The sequence below is a fragment of the Patiria miniata genome, unplaced genomic scaffold, assembly GCF_015706575.1.
Source record: "Patiria miniata isolate m_02_andy unplaced genomic scaffold, ASM1570657v1 HiC_scaffold_5, whole genome shotgun sequence".
In the NCBI taxonomy this organism is placed as follows: domain Eukaryota; kingdom Metazoa; phylum Echinodermata; class Asteroidea; order Valvatida; family Asterinidae; genus Patiria; species Patiria miniata.
In genome coordinates, this window is record NW_024037072.1 from 17,088,150 (window position 1) to 17,107,591 (window position 19,442).

A 19,442-nucleotide genomic window follows, 5' to 3' on the forward strand; every position below is an offset into this window, starting at 1 on the left:
GAAGTTAAAATTTAGCATTATTCGTTCGCGAGATGTAAAGATGAGAGAAATAATACCAATTCGGTAAAAAAAAAATCAGATGGTGACTCCTCTAAACATGAGTTTGAGCGAGAGAGTACGCTTTTCCCCACTATTTTAGTGACACCTTGCTAAATATAAAAAAGCCCATTAAATTAAATATTACTACTTCCTTTTGCGCACGACTAAATATTTTATAATCGGACTCAAAAAGGGAGTAAGATAAAGCACCACCAAAGCGAACAACACTCCTGCAATTTCACGACAAAACCAATACTTTTCTTTTGCTAATAAACGATAACTTGTACTTCCCTGTAAATTGTGTCGCAAAAGCTCAAAACTTGGGGACAGCGTGAATTTTTTTCCTTCTAAAAAATTACGTTCAATTTTTTGGCCCGATGAATAATAACGGTAGCACGATTCTAGATGTGAACTGTGCTCTTCAACGAATATAATTTTCTTCTTAACAGACATTCAAAAATGTTTTTATTGGCTTTTCCGCAGAGTTGCGAAAAAGAACTCCTTTCAGTTCTCCTTTTTTTTCCCCTTTCTTCTTCCTCTTCCCTCTCTTTTTTGTTAAATCCCAAATCCATCATGATTTTTGTACATTAAACTTTATTCAAAGTTGGCATAGGCATAGTCTTTATAGCAAAGCTGTGTCCAGAAGATTGACGTCGTGGTGAAGTTACGGGACATGATACTCCAGCCAATATTTACTTTCAGGGTGATTTATTATTAACTCAATTTACGAGGCAAATGGAACAGAGAAACATCAGCATGAAAAGCGTAAGGTATGTGAGTGAACAATGGAAAACGACGGAGTGCGCGAACTATGACATTCTGTTCACAGGCTGTCCATGCATAGAGGGCGCACTATAACTTTGCTAAAATATAGCCCTTTCTACACTTAGTTGGCAAACTGCATTTTTGCCAAACACGGGTTGCAAAACTATGGAAGGTCCAACACTGCAAAAATGAAAAAGAGTTATTAAAGAAAACTGAAACAGTATTTGATTGTTGGAAATATAACATTGTCAACAAACATACAACATTATTGCTACATTTGCCTTTTGACTATGTATTGGAGGCGAAATGAGGACGTTTTCTGGAAAAATAAGGCCGGACCCCGGCTTCAATTTATGTGCCTTGCTGCAGTCCCTATAAAATGGCGTCAATGTTTACAAACAAAAGAAACGTTAGTAGGAGCCCCCGACCGGTTTTTGTTAATGAACGAAATATGTTAGTGACTAATTACCCCAATACACATGACAATCTGAGCGCCTTCTGGCCTCCACAGCTCACTGGTTCGAGTGCATGATACAGAGATCGAGTGTCAGAATTATGCTCATCAAAATAAGCAGGCTTAGGCCCCAAAAAAAATATTCGGTCTCTGGTCAGACCAAAGTTCCGGAATTGACGCGGCCACGTGGCTTTTGGGTTGTTTTTTTTTTTTTTTTTTTGTTTCAAGCTTGGATTGTATAGACAAGGTGGGGTACTATTTTGCTTTTTTGGTGTCCTCATGTACATTGGTGTCCTCCATAATTTGCCTTGGTACTTTCGATCATTTGCCTTGGTGCAATTTCCCATTCCTTGGTGCTCTTTGGTAGAATAAAAAGTGAGGAGGTGCGGAAATAGAGGGCGCTGTTGGAGCTACCGCGGAACATTTTGGAAAAAAAAAAGATCGACGCGCATGATTAAAATCGACGCACGCGCTGACCAGAGACCGACTTATTTTTTTTGGCCTTAATCATATCAATACATACAGTGTATGTGCGGCCAGCAATGTCAATTCCGTCCGATGGCTTTAATCTGAATAACAGATAACTTTATATCCAAGAACATGCCGTGAATTTTTACCACGCCTTGGTGGCTTGTCTTTCCCCCTTCTGTAACCGCATGTGCAATGGACGTCTACCCTGTCATCAAATCGAAGATATTGATACGACTGCAACACTTGTTCTATGCGCGCAAGAAATCTCTCTACCGTTAATTCATCTACTCATAAAAACGGTTGAGGAATCGGGTAATTTAAATAACTGGATTGAAACACCAACCTTACTCTGTCGTCACCGGGGAGACCATCCGTCAACCTTTCCAAAATACTTTCAAAAATAGAACCAAGGCGTGGCAAAAACTCTCGCAATGATAGGTCTTCTATGTCCCTAAGCTGAACTCTATAATCATATGTCGTTGCTAGATGCTTCTTTACAAATTTCTCATTGACTTCTACAATATTGTTATAATCTTCTGTTCTCTCCACCCGAATCCTCTTCCTCGGTGGCTGATTCTCCTCGTCCTAGAAAATCGTCCTTGGCCGCTGCCCACGGATCATCATCATCCGAGTCGCCCTCGTCGTTACCGTACCTGTCTGTTTAGGAATCTTGCTCAGCCGGTACAATTGGATCAATCTCCGAGTCGCCGTCGTTGTTGCCGTACCCGACCGCTTGAGAATCTTGCTCAGCCGGTACTATCGGAGCATCCATTAAGTCGTCGTCGTTGGCGGATTGATCAGCTTTGAGTTCACCAAAATCCAAGATAATACCGAGCTCCTCGTCAGTTTGACAATTTTGTATTTCTCGGTAGATATCCATATTTGACGACGTTCAGCTTACACAATGTTGCGCAGTACGGGCTGTAGCTCTATGATGTCTTTATGCCATTTCTGTACAATTCATAAATGACCGAATGATCGGTAGTCCGACAGTTTCGTAGACTTTTTTACACGTACGAAACGCAGAGGTTAACAATAATTAGTGACGATATCCCTAAACAGTGATGTAGTGCCTTGATGCTGGGCCTTGGCCTTAAGGCTGCCTTAAGGCTGGATTTTAGGGCCTTGGCCTTGGCCTCGAGGCTTGAGGGCAAAAGCCTTGGCCTTGGCCTTGGCCTTGAGGGATCAGTGCCTTGCAATTTTGAGTCAAGGCTTTTCAAGGCCCATAGATTTTTGCATTTTCCAGATAAATCTGTTTGAAATTTTGCTGTGACCATTTTAACCGTGTTACCATGGAGGAGGCAAACACCCTATAGATTTGTGTGTTAGGCACACTTCCACTTTTATAGCATCACATTTTGTTACCATTGTAGTAGATTTGCTGCAACAATATTCTGTACACTTGTGGGGCTAATGAGATGATCACTTAAATTGTATACAATTATGGAATGGATCTGATTGGTTGTATATGTCTCCCTGATAAGTGCTAAAGATTTGCATGTATCTGTTTTAGATAATGCTAATATTTCTGACCATGTTGGCCCAGCAAATAAAAATTTCCCAAATCAGTTTCTTGGATCCCCCTTTTGTTACACTCTGGAGAATTGTGCGTCAATATATCGTTATTTTGTTTTAGTTAAACCATTTTCATGAAGACCTGAACTTATACTATAATAGATACAATGCAGTCATAAAACAGTGTATGCGAGCATGTTGATTGCAATTAAACACAAGTTGTTCTTCTTAATGAGCGATTCGTGATGATGTGTCATGTGACTATAATTAGTTCTATATTAGTGGTCATTTTATAAAACAGGGCCTTGGCCTTGGCCTTAGCCTTGAGGGTTAAGCCTTGGCCTTGGCCTCAACACTTGAGGGTCAAAGCCTTGGCCTTGGCCTTGGCCTTGGCTTTGAGGGTCAAAGCCTTGGCCTTGGCCTTGAGGGTCAAAGCCTTTGCTCCAACACTGTCCCTAAATATAGCTCGTGACAACATCTCTAAACTACATTGATACTTATTATGCCTCATATCACGGACCCCTTATTATCGATTGCTTCCAAACCGCACGGAGTGGTCAATAAACACTTCAGGCCATCTGTGCCAATTAAGTCTATTGTCCGAGGGATTATTCACTTACTGACCTCACGCGAGCGCACGGGCGCCACTTACAGTCCATTGTCCAAGGATTACCTACTGCCGGCCACACATATGGTCGTGTTCACTACCGTTCCCTCTGCGCCAGCAAATGAAGTTCGTAATAAAGGTCAAACGGTGCCAGAAATTTTTATATTTTTTCCATACATCATACAACCAAAGTACTGCACTAAGGGACAAACAAAACACTACGTGAGACAGACAAGACAAGTGTGGGAGACAAGGCCTAAATATTAATACACAAAATAATAACATTTCAATTCATGGGTAATGATTTAAGAGAATCATTTCAACTATTCCAGTTGCCTCTTAAGGTGCCTCGATGAATAACACAATTTTTTACGTTGACGTTCTGTTAAATTGAACGAACACATATCCCCTAGCACTACTTCGAGTGTTATATACATAAATGTTAGATGCTACGATAAAACAAGTATTAAAACAGGACGGGAGTAAATTATGCATAAATTTATACATTAATTGTCCTAAAATATAGTAATATAAGGTATTACATCGTAATATATTTAATTTTAGCAAATAATGGATCAGAATGATCACGATAACCAGCATTTAAAATTACACGAACTGCTCGTTTCTGTAAAGTAAGTAATTTTGTTACACTTAGATGGCAAACTACCCCAAGTCAATATTGAGTAATTTAAGTAAGTTTCTGTTTTAGCCTCTGAAGAAGAACTTGCTAAGTTCGCAACGTCAGGCCACATTAATTTTTAGATTTATATATTTCAGGTCCATCCAGTCAGTAAGCAGTTTGCAGCAGTCTTACTTTTTTTCATGTTTCAACTTCTCTGTTGCAGTATCCCTTCGTGGTGATCCTCCTTGCTGATATGTAAGTTTCATTGTGTTTTGTTTTGTTCCTTCTTTTGTCATTTCTGTTTTAGCCTCTGAAGAAGAACTTGCTAAGTTCGCAACGTCAGGCCACATTAATTTTTAGATTTATATATTTCAGGTCCATCCAGTCAGTAAGCAGTTTGCAGCAGTCTTACTTTTTTTCATGTTTCAACTTCTCTGTTGCAGTATCCCTTCGTGGTGATCTTCCTTGCTGATATGTAAGTTTCATTGTGTTTTGTTTTGTTCCTTCTTTTGTCATTTCTGTTTTAGCCTCTGAAGAAGAACTTGCTAAGTTCGCAACGTCAGGCCACATTAATTTTTAATTTAAGTAAGGTAAAACAAATGAATTATACAATGTTAATAAAATCTTACGGAAAGATAATATTTCAAACGATTCTTTATTCCAATGTTCTTTGATATTTTGGCCGCTAGTTCATCAATAGTTACACCCAGGAAGTTAGTTATCTTAACCTGACTAAGCCTTGAGTTATTCAAAATGAAAGGAACAGATTGTGTGTATATTTGTACTGATTGGCACAAAAATCATATAATTTGACATGGCGACATTAATACATAATTTATTTGCGAGACGTATGTACTGATCTCTTCAAGTTCCATATTAAGGTTAATAATTGCTTCATCTACAATATCGTGAGTATATAACAAACTTCATCAAATAAACAAAATGTTATATGGTGTCTGAGGTACTACATATATCATAAATATAAAGAAGAAATAGTAAGGTACTCAACATGGAACCCTGAGGTACCCCGCACGTAATGAATCGGCTAGTTGAAGTAACAGAGTGAAATGACACATACTGCTTTCTGTTACACAAATAACTTTTCAGTAGGTCCAAAGCTGTTCCCCGCACTCCGTAAATTCAAGTGACACACAGCATTTGATAATAGCGCTGTAGTAACTTGACATGAAAATATCTGAAAGTTTCTATCTTAAGATATAGCGTTTTGAAGTAATTAAATATCACAGTTTCTCGTTGGTGTCGTCGGTGATGTTATCTTCGTATATGCTTTCCTCAAGGTCGGTGATGATGATATAGTCCTTAAAAAAATGAAATAACATTATGTTACGTGAGTTACATTTATGTGTTGAAAACTATGGCAAAAGACATTTTATATGCACTGAATGATTTAATTCTGCAGGTTTTATAATGATGCAGTACGTTGGTTCTGGTGTATTTCTTGTTTACCAAAAACTCGTGTATGTTACTCCTCGCTTCTAATAACCTGTCCCAGATCCAACGCAGCATGAATATCTAGCTAGCAGTCTGCTGCTCTGTGATTTTCAATCTCATTCAAGGGATACATGTATTCTCATCGTCATTTAATGTTTACGGAGAAAGACCTTTTGGCGCGCCGCAGGGTTGGGATAGTGCTGCACCAATTATTCCTGCTAACATTAAAATATTGGTCCCTCCTCTTTAGCTATGTTATATCGACCAAGTCCTGTGATAGCTAATAGAAAACTCCAATTTTCTGATAGCTGATCGTGTGTCACTTACTGCATCTTCAGACACCATGTCGTCCAATTGCTGATACAGACTCTGAAAGCTGGGTCGGTCTTTGGGACTCTTCTGCCAACAGCTGCACATCATGTCATACCTGAAACAAACAACAACCACTTTTTAAATCTCCATGTCTACTTTGAAATTTCCTATCTTCAAAGGGTAATGGCATTAAAATTGAAGTATTCCGAGAGTTCCGCATAAACCGACAATACTTACAGCTGCTTCTTGCATTGTCGAGGCTTCGGCATACGATAGCCCTGTTGTAATTGGCTAATCATTGTCTTTGCTCTCAACAGCGGATACGGCCGCGCACCTGTCGGAAATAGAGGTGTATTTAAACATTTGACTGTAGAGACTCGCCACGGTATACAATTTCAGCCAACATGGTCAAAAATCTTTATTGTGACAATGTTTTAAAAAAATCGTTCGGAACATGCACACATTCTGCAAACACCTTTAATCGCGGACCTTCTATTTAACCCCTTTTGTTTATAATCGAGCATTTTAGGACGATACCCGTTATGTATTGTATACGCACATCAAAAGTGGACCTATTGTCCTCTATTGTTCAAGGTGCACAATTTGAATTTTCATGTATGTATATATATATATCAAGTATCAAGAATGCGACTGACTTAGTGAGTCACGTACACCTCTGAGCTCAATCACAATACAAATATTCACGTTCCAGATCCCTAAGCTCATCTTATCCATGCAAGTCACACAGCAATCTCATCCTTGCCAATCACATTCTTGTCTTGGAAAATGCCTGCTGGTCGCAAAACTAAGTCTACGATGTCGCCAAATTATCCACCTCTTTTACTGCCTAGCTCCCCATCTTTGTTTTATTCAGCTTCATTACATTATGACTTTACTGCGTTTGATTCGTCTGTCTTTCGTTTGCGTGTCTGACTGTTTCTTTTGGGTTTTTTTATGTTTCGTTTACGTTGAACAATTTGTTCAGGCTGTTCCACCTACAAACCTTGGCTGAAGTGAACAGGTATATGCTCCTTAATTATTAACCTTGATTTAACAAATTAGTTGTTAAGTATTATTTTATAATTGCCTTCATAATTTGTCCTTACTTTAATATTACTGTAGTGTACTTTATGTCATCTGACTTTGTTTGTTTTTTCAGAGAGTGCAAAATGCATGTCTAATAAATTGATAAAATTAAATTAGAATTAAATACGAATTTATGTTACAGTCTTGTACTTACCAAGTGTCACAATCTCCCACAGCAGGATCCCGAAAGACCATACATCACTCTTTGTTGTGTACACGTCATCAAAAATGGATTCCAACGCCATCCAACGCATTGGAAGAGGACCCTGCGGACAGGTAAGTCTATTGTGAATGTTTTCAATTTTCAAGTTCTATGTTGGAACTGTTTTAAGCTAAAACTGTGATCTCGCAATGCTGTCGTTTGACAATTGTGCGGCTCGTATCAAATAGATGTATACAGTGTGCAAGTTTGATGATGTCTCGTTTGGACGGATCTATATAGATATTGCTGAACCTGTATTCATATGGTACCTGTGATTCTCGATGGTAGATGCGGGTGTTCATAACGTCACGGGCCAGTCCAAAATCAGACACTTTGCACACCATATCTTCTCCCACCAGCACGTTACGAGCGGCAAGGTCACGATGCACATACTGAAAAAAATAATAATGCAACGGAAAATCTAAATAAATCCACTCATTATACCAACAAGCAGCTTGGTGTAAAACAAACTAAGAAGCAAATGCAGAAAGTAAGATTGTCTCTGATCTCAAAAAGATCATTCTTGATGGTCTTGTGTCATCTTACTTTCTATCTCATTGAGTGACTGACAATGTTTTGTTACTTATGTTACCCATCTCACCGACTTTGGTGGAATTTACTCCCAGTAACGAGCACAGGAACGCTTGGCCTTTTACCCTGACAAGCTGTTACAACCGATAATGTAACAACAATTGACTGATACTGTTTCACTAGTAACCGATAATGTAACAAAAATTGACCGACAGTGAAAATGTTACTACACTATCAGTACATTTTTGTTACATTATCGGTTAGGACTGATAATGTCACAACAATGGACTGTTAATTAGAATAGCACTTTCTACTACATTATTAGTCATTTTTTTGTAACTTTATTGGTTAGTGATCCAGTATCGGTCAATTGTTGTTACATTATCGGTTGGTTATTACATTATCAGTTGTAACGCAGCCCACCACCTGAATTTTGTGGTAGATGAAATACTTGACCTAATATACAAGCTTTCCAAACTTATAACTAATCGTGCCCGACGAAGAACCCATTGGTCATAGACGGATAGGATGTTGCTCCTCTATGCCTCTTAGAATAAACGCAGTTGCCAACACCGAAATTTGGATGCACCCAAGATCAGCATAATTAACGAGTGCACCGGTTCTATAAGCGTAGTAGAGAAAAAATAGATCGATTCACATAATGTGCCGCCCAGTATAGTAGTGACTTCTGATTTGACTATCACATCCGTGATTGGTGTGGCATTGGATTTCACGTGCGCAGTGACCGTGGCATACTGATAATCGATATTTCAATGACCATGTGTACCAATAATCGATATATTGATTTGTTTTACCTTTAGTGAGGATATATAAGCCATTCCATTTGCCACATCCCATGCAAACTTGACCAATGTCCTAGACAGTGATTTGCTCAAGCCAGGTAGGTTGGAGTAACCTGTCCCTGGGTCCTTGTCTCGATACTCCATCAGAACACTCTTCAGGTCACCCTTAGCAAGGTACTCAACGATCACGTACACGGGATCTAGAATAAATCACATAAGTGGCTCAAGTCGGTCACAACTCATTTTGTGTAGGTGGCTGTACTCTTTATCTCTTCCAAATCACCAGCCCAGGGTCACAAGACTTATTGGTAATCCCTCCAATACTCGGAAAAGGGAACACCCAAATGGAAACTGGAGGTGAAAATGTCAGCCTGTAATGATCTTCTGCCACAGATTTAGTCAGAATGGAATCGGACTTTTCGGTGAAATTTTTCATATACCTTTTTCTATACAATATCCCAGCAGCTTGACCACGTTTGGATGAGAGCCAACTGTGTTCATCACCTGCAACTCGGCCACAAGCTCTTTCTTGGCGTGTCTGTCGGCGCCCTCTGTATATAAATCGATTAGACAGTTATTAAAAGCCTAGAAACGAGAAGTTTCCGGATCGCCGCTTCATCACATGAAAGCCTTGAATGTCCCAACCACTTGAAGCCTTGGCCTCACGTCACATGAATCCTTTCGTCGAGAAGGGGCCTATTTTGGGTCGATTTACCAATGACAGGGACCAAGGGGCCAAAGCGAAACACAATCAAAGGTCTGGAAGATCCAGTGGAAAGACACAGCCTACTCATGCTACCGGGTTATACCGGTTCATACCATAGACTAGCAGTATGTCAATGAAGACAAGACACTCTTTGCGATAATCCACATTGTTGGTTATAAAATATATGCAGTGGCGTAGCCAGGAATTTTTCAGTGGGGGGGGGGGGGCGCTGGGGGGGCTGGAACATTTCATGGGGGGCGTCATGTAGGGGCGTCAATCGCTTCTCAAAAGTGGGGGGGGCGAAGCGCGAAGCGCGAAGCCCTTACGGCGTGGGGGTTCGGGGCCCGAACAAAAATGGATTCTAGATGTTCTGTGGTGTGATCTGAAGCAATTTCTTACCACTTTCCTCCATGCTTTAACTAATATTTTCTTAGCAAAAGATAATTATTTGAACATCGTTTTCGAGGTTGAAGTCATTGAATCAGCTATCGGTATTCTGAGCTATAGGCGTGGGGTTCGAGGCCCGCTTAAGGGCCCCGAAAAAAATGGATTCTCGATGCTCTGTGGTGTGATCTGAGGCAATTTCTTACCACTTTAACCAATAATTATCTTAGCACAAAAAATAATAATTTAAACATAATTTTCGAGGTTTTCTCAGCTAAAGGTATACGAAAATTTTGTGAACATTGTTTTTGAGGTTGGAGCCATTGAATCAGCTACCAGAATTCTGAGCTATAGGCGTGGGGTTCGGGGCCCTCTTAAGGGCCTCCAAAAATTTGGATTCTAAATGCTCTGTGGTGCTATCTGAGGCAATTTCTGACCACTTTAACCAATATTTTCTAAGCAAAAGATACATTGTAGTACATAATAGGGCCCTGTAAATGAGACACGAGTTCAAAAATCTGGGGGGGGACATTTGATATTGTGTCCCCCACCCTTCAAAAAGTGGGGGGGACCAATCCCCCTGTCCCCCCAGGATTGACGCCCATGGCGTCATGTAGATCAATGATAATTTGCTCCCCCCCCCCCCTGGCTACGCCACTGATTTCAAGGATTTTTAATTGGTCTATTATTATTATTTAGCTTATATGAATGGAGGAAAAAGTTTGTGCGTGGCCGATTCGCGTGATATCGCTGACTGAAACTGTGTGACCCACGGACCACCTGTCTATAATACGTGTTCCGTGGTGTATGCGAGCAGTGCAGTGGGTGTTAATACGCATTTTAGATTATCATTATGCGCGATGTCACGCCGGTTGTCAGCTTACTGGTCCGCGGTCGCCGGTCGAAGGGTCGTTTCTCAGTGGTCATCATGTGGATTATTCGCGACTATTTAGATTTAGATCAATGATAATTTTTTTAGAAACTCAAAATCTCAGTGGGGGGTGGGGGCGACTGGGGGGCGACAAGGTTTCATGGGGGCGGTCGCCCCCCCCCACCCCCCCCCCCCCCCCCCGTGGCTACGCCACTGAATATATGCAACGATCGACTTTTAGTGCACTTGTTTTTTAAGCTTTCGAGCTCCACCATGAACACTCAAACACGTGTCTTTCACAAGAAACTGTCCCTCTGGACTAGTTGGAAAGAGCTGTAGGCAGCATGTAAGTTAGAAGGGCGGAAGGTGCTTACAAATAGGGAAAGCAATACAGATACCATTTAAATTTAAGCGACAAAAAGCAAATTTGATCAAGTAAAGACCAATAGGTGTTTAATCAATATGTTGCTGTGATTGTCATCAAGACAAATCACTTAACAGTATGCATCCAAAAAATCTCTCCAATGCACAAAGCCCCGATTTGTTGAATGACATTACTATAAATGACAACAAACCTTTCACGGTTTTAACGGCAACCTTCGTTTCTTTTCCGACTTCCTCGATCCCAAGTGCCTTTCCCAAAAGCACTCTGCCGAACTGCCCTCGTCCCAGCTCATTCTCGATCACCAGAAGATATCGTGAGAAAGAGAGTTCCTTTCCTACATTGCCGTACTCCACGTCGTTTGATGCCTCCGGCTCAACGCTGTCTTCATTGGGAACACTCTCGCGTACCTCCGCTGTGGCAATTTTGTGCAGTGGAATGTCTGAAACACATTTTTAGATTTACTCAATTTTAAAATTGAATTTGAGACATACATCTGGCAAGTGCAACTTGAAAATGCTCATCTAGTGCAGTGCAGAACATACTAACAATAATTCGATGTTATTATCCCATACACATGTTTACCATCCAAAGTCGCTGTCGGATTCGAGCCGGACCCTGATGATTTGATCTGACATTGTGTCACTTCCAAGCCGTTTGACATAGAAAGTGTCTTAATATATATTCGAACATTGATACACTGTCCGGGAAGTGATTTAGGTCAAAGCTGACCAAGACGCAGGATTAATTCAGAAAAAGGGAAGTTAAAAAGAGTACATGATTTACTAACCGTCATGGCACAATACATCGGTGTAGTGGTTTTTTTTTTATTTCAACAATCTTTTTTAAATTTGCCTCTGAAGAAGATCTTGGTAAGATAGGACCGTCAGACCCCTTTCATTAATTATTTGACTTTTTCCTACCCATTTTCTCAATTTCGTTCATTATTGTCCTTTTTTACAGCATCTACTCTCTGGTGCTTACCGTTCGGATGATGGTGATCACTGGCAGGCAGTGGCGAGTTGTGATTGTCTGCTCCTTGTGATACAATGTCATTTCTGAAAGGAAAATAATGATGAACAGAAATGGTCTCTACCCCCTTGTCACTGTAGAGCTTGAAAACGCCCTATTTATTACTCGCTGTGGGCTGTAGCGTCCAAACCAGCCAGAACACTCTCCGGTTTTATTGATCTTTTCAGTGAATAAACACAAAGTATCGCAATGTCTTACAGGTGCTGATGTGTTATACTTTAATCAAGTTAACTGTTATTGGTTCATGCTTAAAACCGGTAGGTTGATGCTGGGTTTTCCAAAAACAGCTTTTCTTAATTACAACAAAAACTGTCAGATTGGTACTTTTTATCCTTCTGTCTGGGTGCGATAATAGACATAAGTTTATTGAAGGAAAATTAATGTACCTTAAAAGCTGTGTTATGAAGCCTATTTCAAAACGTCTAGTAACGGAAAATCACAACTTAGGGTTTCAAACTTTCACAGAAAATATTAGTCTCTGCCTCAACGTAGCCTTTTACATTGACTTACATGCCATCTTGTACGCCGGTTTCCAATGGTCTCTGACGACGTCTCCATATGACAATAGCAATACCACAAGCGACACCCACAATGACAAAGGCTGCCAATACAAGTCCAATAATGATGCCTACAGGATAGGAAGCTGTAAGACAACATGAGCTTTATTATGTCAGTTTTCGTAATCAATCAGTACATTTTGGCCTATGTTATCCTTTGTTATATCTTGCGGACTCTCTGAATGGCCTCTATCAAGTGATAACTGCATCGTCAAGTTTTTGAAACAAAAAACCACAAAGCCAAGGTTTTCATATATGTAAGGTTATCTGGTAAATGATCATGTTGTAAAGGCGCACTTAATATATTAAATCTAATTCATTTTCAATGTTGCAAAACTTACCTTGCTTCCTGGAGGAGTCTGTGGTACTGGTGCTTTGAATTAATCCGTCTGTTGTTGGTAGCGATACACGAGCAAAACCTTTGAAATGTAAACCGAGATATTTGATTAGATAATGAGATTCCTCAATGAAATTCCAATCTGAAACTAAATCTTTCGCCGTACACTAAATTGCTTGACAAAGAATGGCATTGTCAGGAATGTTTTGACGGGAGTTTCATTGAAAAAAAATCGTCACCGACACCACGAAGTAACACTCTACCGTGTTAAAGCATATTTTTTTCGATTTTCAGTTTTTTGGATTTTTAAACATTATTCATCAAGGCCTACCATTGCACGAAGTTTCAAAGCTTCAAGAGCTTTACTTTAATAATTACGCTAAGTATCCATGGCAACTTTTGCGCAAAAGTGACAATTTTCGTTTTCACGAAGTAACACTCAAGTTCCATTTTCCATTGCAATGCATGGCGCGCACTCTGCTCATAAGTGAGCAAAACGTTTTCACGAAGTAACACTCTTCTTGTAACAAGTTGTATGAGCGCGCGCGCGCTGACCTGAAGTTGCACTTTCCTCGTGTTAAATACATTGAAGAGTGTTACTTCGTGAAAACGAAAATTAACAGTTTCGCAGCTTTTTCGGTTTCACGAACTAACACTCATCTTTTTTCTCTTATTTCTTGTTTATTTAATACACAAACGAGTGAAAAACAGCAGATTTAATAAATTCAATTCATCAAGTGTCCACAACGAGAAACCCAACTGAAAATACTCTGTCGTTTTGACGCACAGTGTTGTTTTAGAAGGCGTTCAACTTTAGTTGCCGTTTTCTCCGATTGCTAGTTTTTACTGGTATGTAGATGAGTGTTACTTCGTGATGTCGGTGACGGAATGTTCAAAATGGAATAAATTGTTCCAACTGATATTATAGGGCCTGGATGAATTATAAACAGTTTAAATTAATGTGACAGAAAACTTGAAATAGAAAATTGCATTTATTTGTCGTCGACAGTAGGATCGCTCGAGAATAAATGAATTTTATTTTTTTAGTGGAAGGACTTTTTAAAGAAAATCACCAAGTTAAATTATTTGATTTCTTTAATTGCATTGGACGAAAACTCAGTCACCTGGGCAAAGCGGTTCTTCAAGTTTCTGTGACCCAGTTCCAATCGTATTTGTGACATTACAGCTGACCTCTGTGCAGTAATTGTCATCAACATTAAACCCCAGGGTTTTACCAGTAGGCGCGTTAGGCTTGGTGCCATTTAGAATGATGTAATATTCGATGTGTCTGAGTGGATTGGCATCTGCGTCACAAGTGATGATTCCGTCCCTGTATGTCAGGGATGTTACCAGCGGAGAAACTGTAAAAGAAAAATATATATTATTAGCCTAATTAAAACTTCTCAACATTTAATCCTTCTCTGTCACGGCCAATAATAATTTTCACACTGATCAAAAAAGAGAGCCTAAAGTCTTGATCTCTGTAACATATTTCTCGAAAGCCTTTGAGCAAGATACTACTGCGATTGAAGCAACATGCCGTCTAACATTTTGGATTTGTGTATGTACATCTGGGTTGAAGGTAATGTACAACATATGCAAACATCCAAAATCTTCCAAATTATTATGAAATGCTTTCTAGACCGTAAGGGAATAATAATATCAAGCATCCTGTAAAATCATGGCACCTGGTATGATGTCATTTTCAAGAAAATGGAATTGTGTGTATTAATTTCCAATGATTGTTGGCCCACCACCGACGGAAAATGACTTTGTTTTTCGAATATCGTCCCTAATCCACCAAATTTAGTTAGTGCACATTTTGTTTGCAATCAGTTACACATACGTGAACGGATACAAACCAGATGACCTGACAACTCCCTGACTTTAGTAAATTGCTCTTTTTCGTCTGAAGTAGAGTCAGAGAAATAGACTATAAGTAGAGCGTCTGTTTCTTTTTTCCGGCATACGTGATCACAAAACTGTAGACAAGTCATCAGTGTAAACAATATTTGCTTTTTGTTCAGATCTTCAGAATCATACACTACATTTAATTGATTTTCATTCGCTCTTATTCAGATGTCTTTGTGTAGGTGATATTAGTTTACCAAACGTTAAGATGTGCTTTCATACAATTTGTATGTATATACAAATTAATCAACTTTTTCAGAACGCTATTCCAAGTAATACAGCAATTACAATATAAATATAAATAACTTACACAGAACATTGAGGGAAATGAATTCAGACTGTGTAGTTTGAGGTCCTATTGTGCGACATTCTATCCAGCCCCCATTATCACGTCGTGTTGGGATGAATGGGCTGCATATACTCTGTGTATCTGTTGCCTCACCATCAGGTGGAATCGTTTCGGTGTCAGGTGTAAGAGGATTGCCGTCGTTAAACCAGTCTATGGACACCCGTGGTATAGCTCCCAGGGCTCTGCAGGAAAGTGTGACGTCAGTATACTCTGTCACGGTCACTATTGCACCAGAGAATTTGTCTACACCATCAACAGCTATGGTGAGACTGTTGGCAGGAGCTGCATGAACAGAAACATATAAAAAGTTAATATTATTTGATCTTAACATTTCTTACACCTTCTGTCGTCCAAAGCAATACGCGACCAACACCTTTGAAATGTAAACCGAGAATGTGTATAGTGAGAATTGTGATCAAGTAATGAATTTCAAAAGAAAATTCCAATCTCAAACTCATATTTTGTTTTACTTATAGAAAATTTCTGACACAGAATGACAATGGCGAGGTTTTATGGAAGAAAATGTTAAAAGAAATGAATGTCTCATCAACTCAGATGTTACAGCCGGGACAAATTAATTTATGTGAAAAGAGTGCGGAAATTGAATATCACAAAAGCATACAGATGCTCAGAAGAAATAAATTATGAGTGTTTTTTAATTAAAAGATACAACTAAATTGCATCATGTGAATTCTTTAATTACAATCGACGAAAACTCACCTGGGCAAAGCGGTTCTTCAAGTTTCCGTGACCCAGTTCCAATCGCATTTGTGATATTACAGCTGACCTCAGTGCAGTAATTGTCCTCGAAATTGAATGGCATGGTTTTACCCGTAGGTGAGCTAGGCTTGGTGCCATTTAGAATGATGTAATACTCAACGTGTCTGAGTGGATTGGCATCTGCGTCACAAGTGATGATTCCGTCCCTGAATTTCAGGGATGTTACCACCGGAGAAGCTGTAAAAAGAAAAATACATTGACTTATTTCAAGTACAACTTTTAAACATTGAAGTCTGCTCTGTAACGACCATAAATAATTTTCAAACTGAAAAAAAAAATACCCCCCAAAAACAGAGAGTCTGATGTTTTGATCCCTGTAACATAATTCTCGGAAGTCTTTTGAGCAAGATACTACTGCGACTGAAACGACATACTGTCTGACATTTTGGATTTGTATACTGTGGCGAAAGTGTTCTATAAACATGTAGGCTGGTTAGGAGACTAGCACAATTTAGGGATATTCCCCCAGTGAGCAATGTCACGGGGTGGAGCATGAGTGTACGTGACTGCGCGTTCGCTCGTACCCCCCGCCCTGCAAACAGGACGCTGGGATACTCTGATGAATTCACGCTCTGATTGGTTGGATTTTACGTCACAAGTGACCTGCGCGTCATCAAGGTCATGACTCTGCAAGGTTTGAAACGGCCGTTAAGACTGATTCATTACTCTTGTATTCCAGTTTAATAGAGATTTTTTTCTCGTTGAAAAGCGTAATAATGTTGGAAACTCTGCAAAACTTATCTGTGTTGTAAATTTACAATTCCCGTCACTCGCTCAGGCTCCGTTTCGAATCACGAACGGTCGGATTGCATTATGCGACGCTCAAAATTTTGTCCACATGGTCCGCAAAGAAACAGAAATCACATCCGGTATGGATTGTGCGCAATTCTATAGGAAGTTTTCGGATAGCATTTGCGCACATAGTCTAACTGCGGTCTTGAACAGCTGCAGCCAGATGCTTTATACAAAGGTCATAGGCCACTTCCTTCACAAGATTCTGTGAAGCTCATCAGAGTATCCCAGCGTCCTGTTTGCAGGGCGGGGGGTACGAGCGAAGACTGCGCGCAGATATGTGATTGGCTGCGCGTCGCCCAGCATTGTTCTGTGTGCTGTGGAGACGTACACACGTGGTTAGGGCCCTGTCACACTTCTGCGTATCCTAATTCCTTATGAGTTGCGCATTGACTTTTTTTCATACGCAGTCGTACGCACAATACGCACCTCATATGCATCTCTATCGTTTTATGTAAGTTTTATGTACGCAGGCATACGCATGGTACGGCCCAGTACGCTGGATAGCTTTGGGCATGCACAAAACTACGCTGCGTACGCTGTTACGCAGGTCATAAGTTATAAATACGCAGCGGCGCAATGATCCCGCATCGGTCGAGCGCGGTACGAGTACGCTATGTGTTCGTGAGGGATAAGCCGTTCATACGCGGCAATACGCTGACCTCCTATATTAAACGTATACATAGCGACGTATTGCACGAATTAGTACCGCTCGTCCTGCGAGCGGGCAGCGCATTGTACTTATTCGTAACTTATGAGAAACGCACAGATGGCGAACTTGCGCACTGCATACGCAACTCATACGCATCTCATACGCAGTGGATGCGCTGAATTCGTTACTTGTTCGCTAGATGTGCGTCGCACATATGTCAAAATAATCAAAAAATTTCGACGTTCTTGATCGTACGGCTGCGTATTGAAAATTGTTGATAAGGAACTCATAAGGAATTGGGATACGCAAAAATGTGACAGGGGCTTTAGTCAGTTAGTGTGTTAGAGGGCCCTGTCACACTTCTGCGTATCCTAATTCCTTATGAGTTGCGCATTGACATTTTTTTCATACGCAGTCGTACGCACAATACGCACCTCATATGCATCTCTATCGTTTTGTGTAGGTTTTATGTACGCAGATATATGCATGGTACAGCCCAGTACGCAGGATAGTTTTGGGCATGCACAAAACTACGCTGCGTACGCTGTTACGCAGGTCATAAGTTAAAAATACGCAGCGCATCGGTCCCGCATCGGTCGAGTGCGTTACGAGTTCGCTATGTGTTCGTGACGCACCCCGTCAGCATATGAGCCGCCTGTATTGGACGTATACATAGCGTACTTGCAGCGCAGATGCAACGCATCGGAGCGGCGGAAATGCGGCGGGAATACGCTCAGAAGTGCGTCAAGCATGCGGTCGGCATAAGTCGGGTGCGTCGGGAATACGCTCGGCATGCGCACTGCATACTGACCTATTCGCAGCCTTTAAAATAATGTTGTGCACTGCATACGCAACTCATACGCATCTCATACGCAATGGATGCGCTGAATTCATAACTTGTACGCTAGATGTGCGTCGCACATAAGTCAAAGTGATTAAAACATTTCGACGTTAATTGAGCGTACGGCTGTGTATTGAAAATTTTTGATAAGGAACTCATAAGAAATTAGGATACGCAAAGGTGTGACAGGGGCTTCAGTCACTTTTACTTATGTGCGACGCACATCTAGCGTACAAGTAACGAATTCAGCGCATCCATTGCGTATGAGATGCGTATGAGTTCCGTATGCAGTGCACAACATTATTTTTCGGGCTGCGAGGTAGTCAGCCTTGCACACCGGGTAGTAAGCCATACAGCAAGTTTAATTAATAATATAAGGTTTCCCCAAGTCCAAGAAGTTTCATCAGGTCATTTAATTATCAATCATTCATAAGGCAATTGTCGATTCAATAAACCATATTTAAATTATTGTGGTCTGAAATCAGGTGTCCTGTTGTGTTTATTTGACTTATTGAGCAGAGTTAACCAATCAATTCCCTAGGCGGTATATTTCCACCAAAACGAACTTGCATCCCTTAGCCTTGAGGCTGCTCGTTAGTCTCCGGTCCGAGGAAGTAACTGGGTTCGGGAGCAATCCGCCACAGTACGTACATTTGGGTTGGAGGTAATGAACAACATATGCAAACAAAAACAAATCTTCCAAATTTTTATGAAATATTTTCTAGATCGTAAATGAATAATAGTCTTAGGCGTCCTGTAAAATCATGGCACCTGGTATGATGAAATTTTTAAGAAAAACGAAATTGTGTGTGTCGATTTCCAATGATGGTTGGCCGACCAGCGACGGAAATGACTTTGTTTTTTAAATATTGTCCTTAATTCCCCAAATTTAGTTAGTCCACATTTTGTCTGCAATCAGTTACACATTCGTGAACGGGTACAAAGCAGATGACCTGACAACTACCTGACGACTATAAATTGCTCTTTTT

General features: G+C 40.3%; 1 protein-coding gene and 2 long non-coding RNA genes across 3 annotated transcripts; all 3 read right to left on the reverse strand.

The window, feature by feature from the left end:
- Nucleotides 1-5,714: 5,714 nt before the first annotated feature.
- On the reverse strand, nucleotides 5,715-9,653 carry LOC119741254 (tyrosine-protein kinase receptor Tie-1-like). The gene is made up of 8 exons (XM_038217007.1): nucleotides 9,575-9,653; nucleotides 9,300-9,410; nucleotides 8,872-9,059; nucleotides 7,795-7,917; nucleotides 7,478-7,589; nucleotides 6,475-6,571; nucleotides 6,253-6,352; nucleotides 5,715-5,792 (listed from the first exon to the last, which is right to left on the reverse strand). Exons 1-8 carry the CDS (start codon nucleotides 9,651-9,653, stop codon nucleotides 5,715-5,717), a joined length of 888 nt encoding a protein of 295 aa, XP_038072935.1.
- Nucleotides 9,654-11,401: 1,748 nt separating this feature from the next.
- Nucleotides 11,402-12,855, reverse strand: LOC119742077. Its single transcript, XR_005272806.1, has 3 exons — nucleotides 12,745-12,855; nucleotides 12,187-12,260; nucleotides 11,402-11,644 (listed from the first exon to the last, which is right to left on the reverse strand). It is a non-coding gene; the product is annotated as an uncharacterized LOC119742077 (long non-coding RNA).
- Nucleotides 12,856-13,148: 293 nt separating this feature from the next.
- Nucleotides 13,149-15,607, reverse strand: LOC119742076. Its single transcript, XR_005272805.1, has 3 exons — nucleotides 15,350-15,607; nucleotides 14,253-14,489; nucleotides 13,149-13,210 (listed from the first exon to the last, which is right to left on the reverse strand). It is a non-coding gene; the product is annotated as an uncharacterized LOC119742076 (long non-coding RNA).
- Between the last annotated feature and the right edge of the window lie 3,835 nt (nucleotides 15,608-19,442).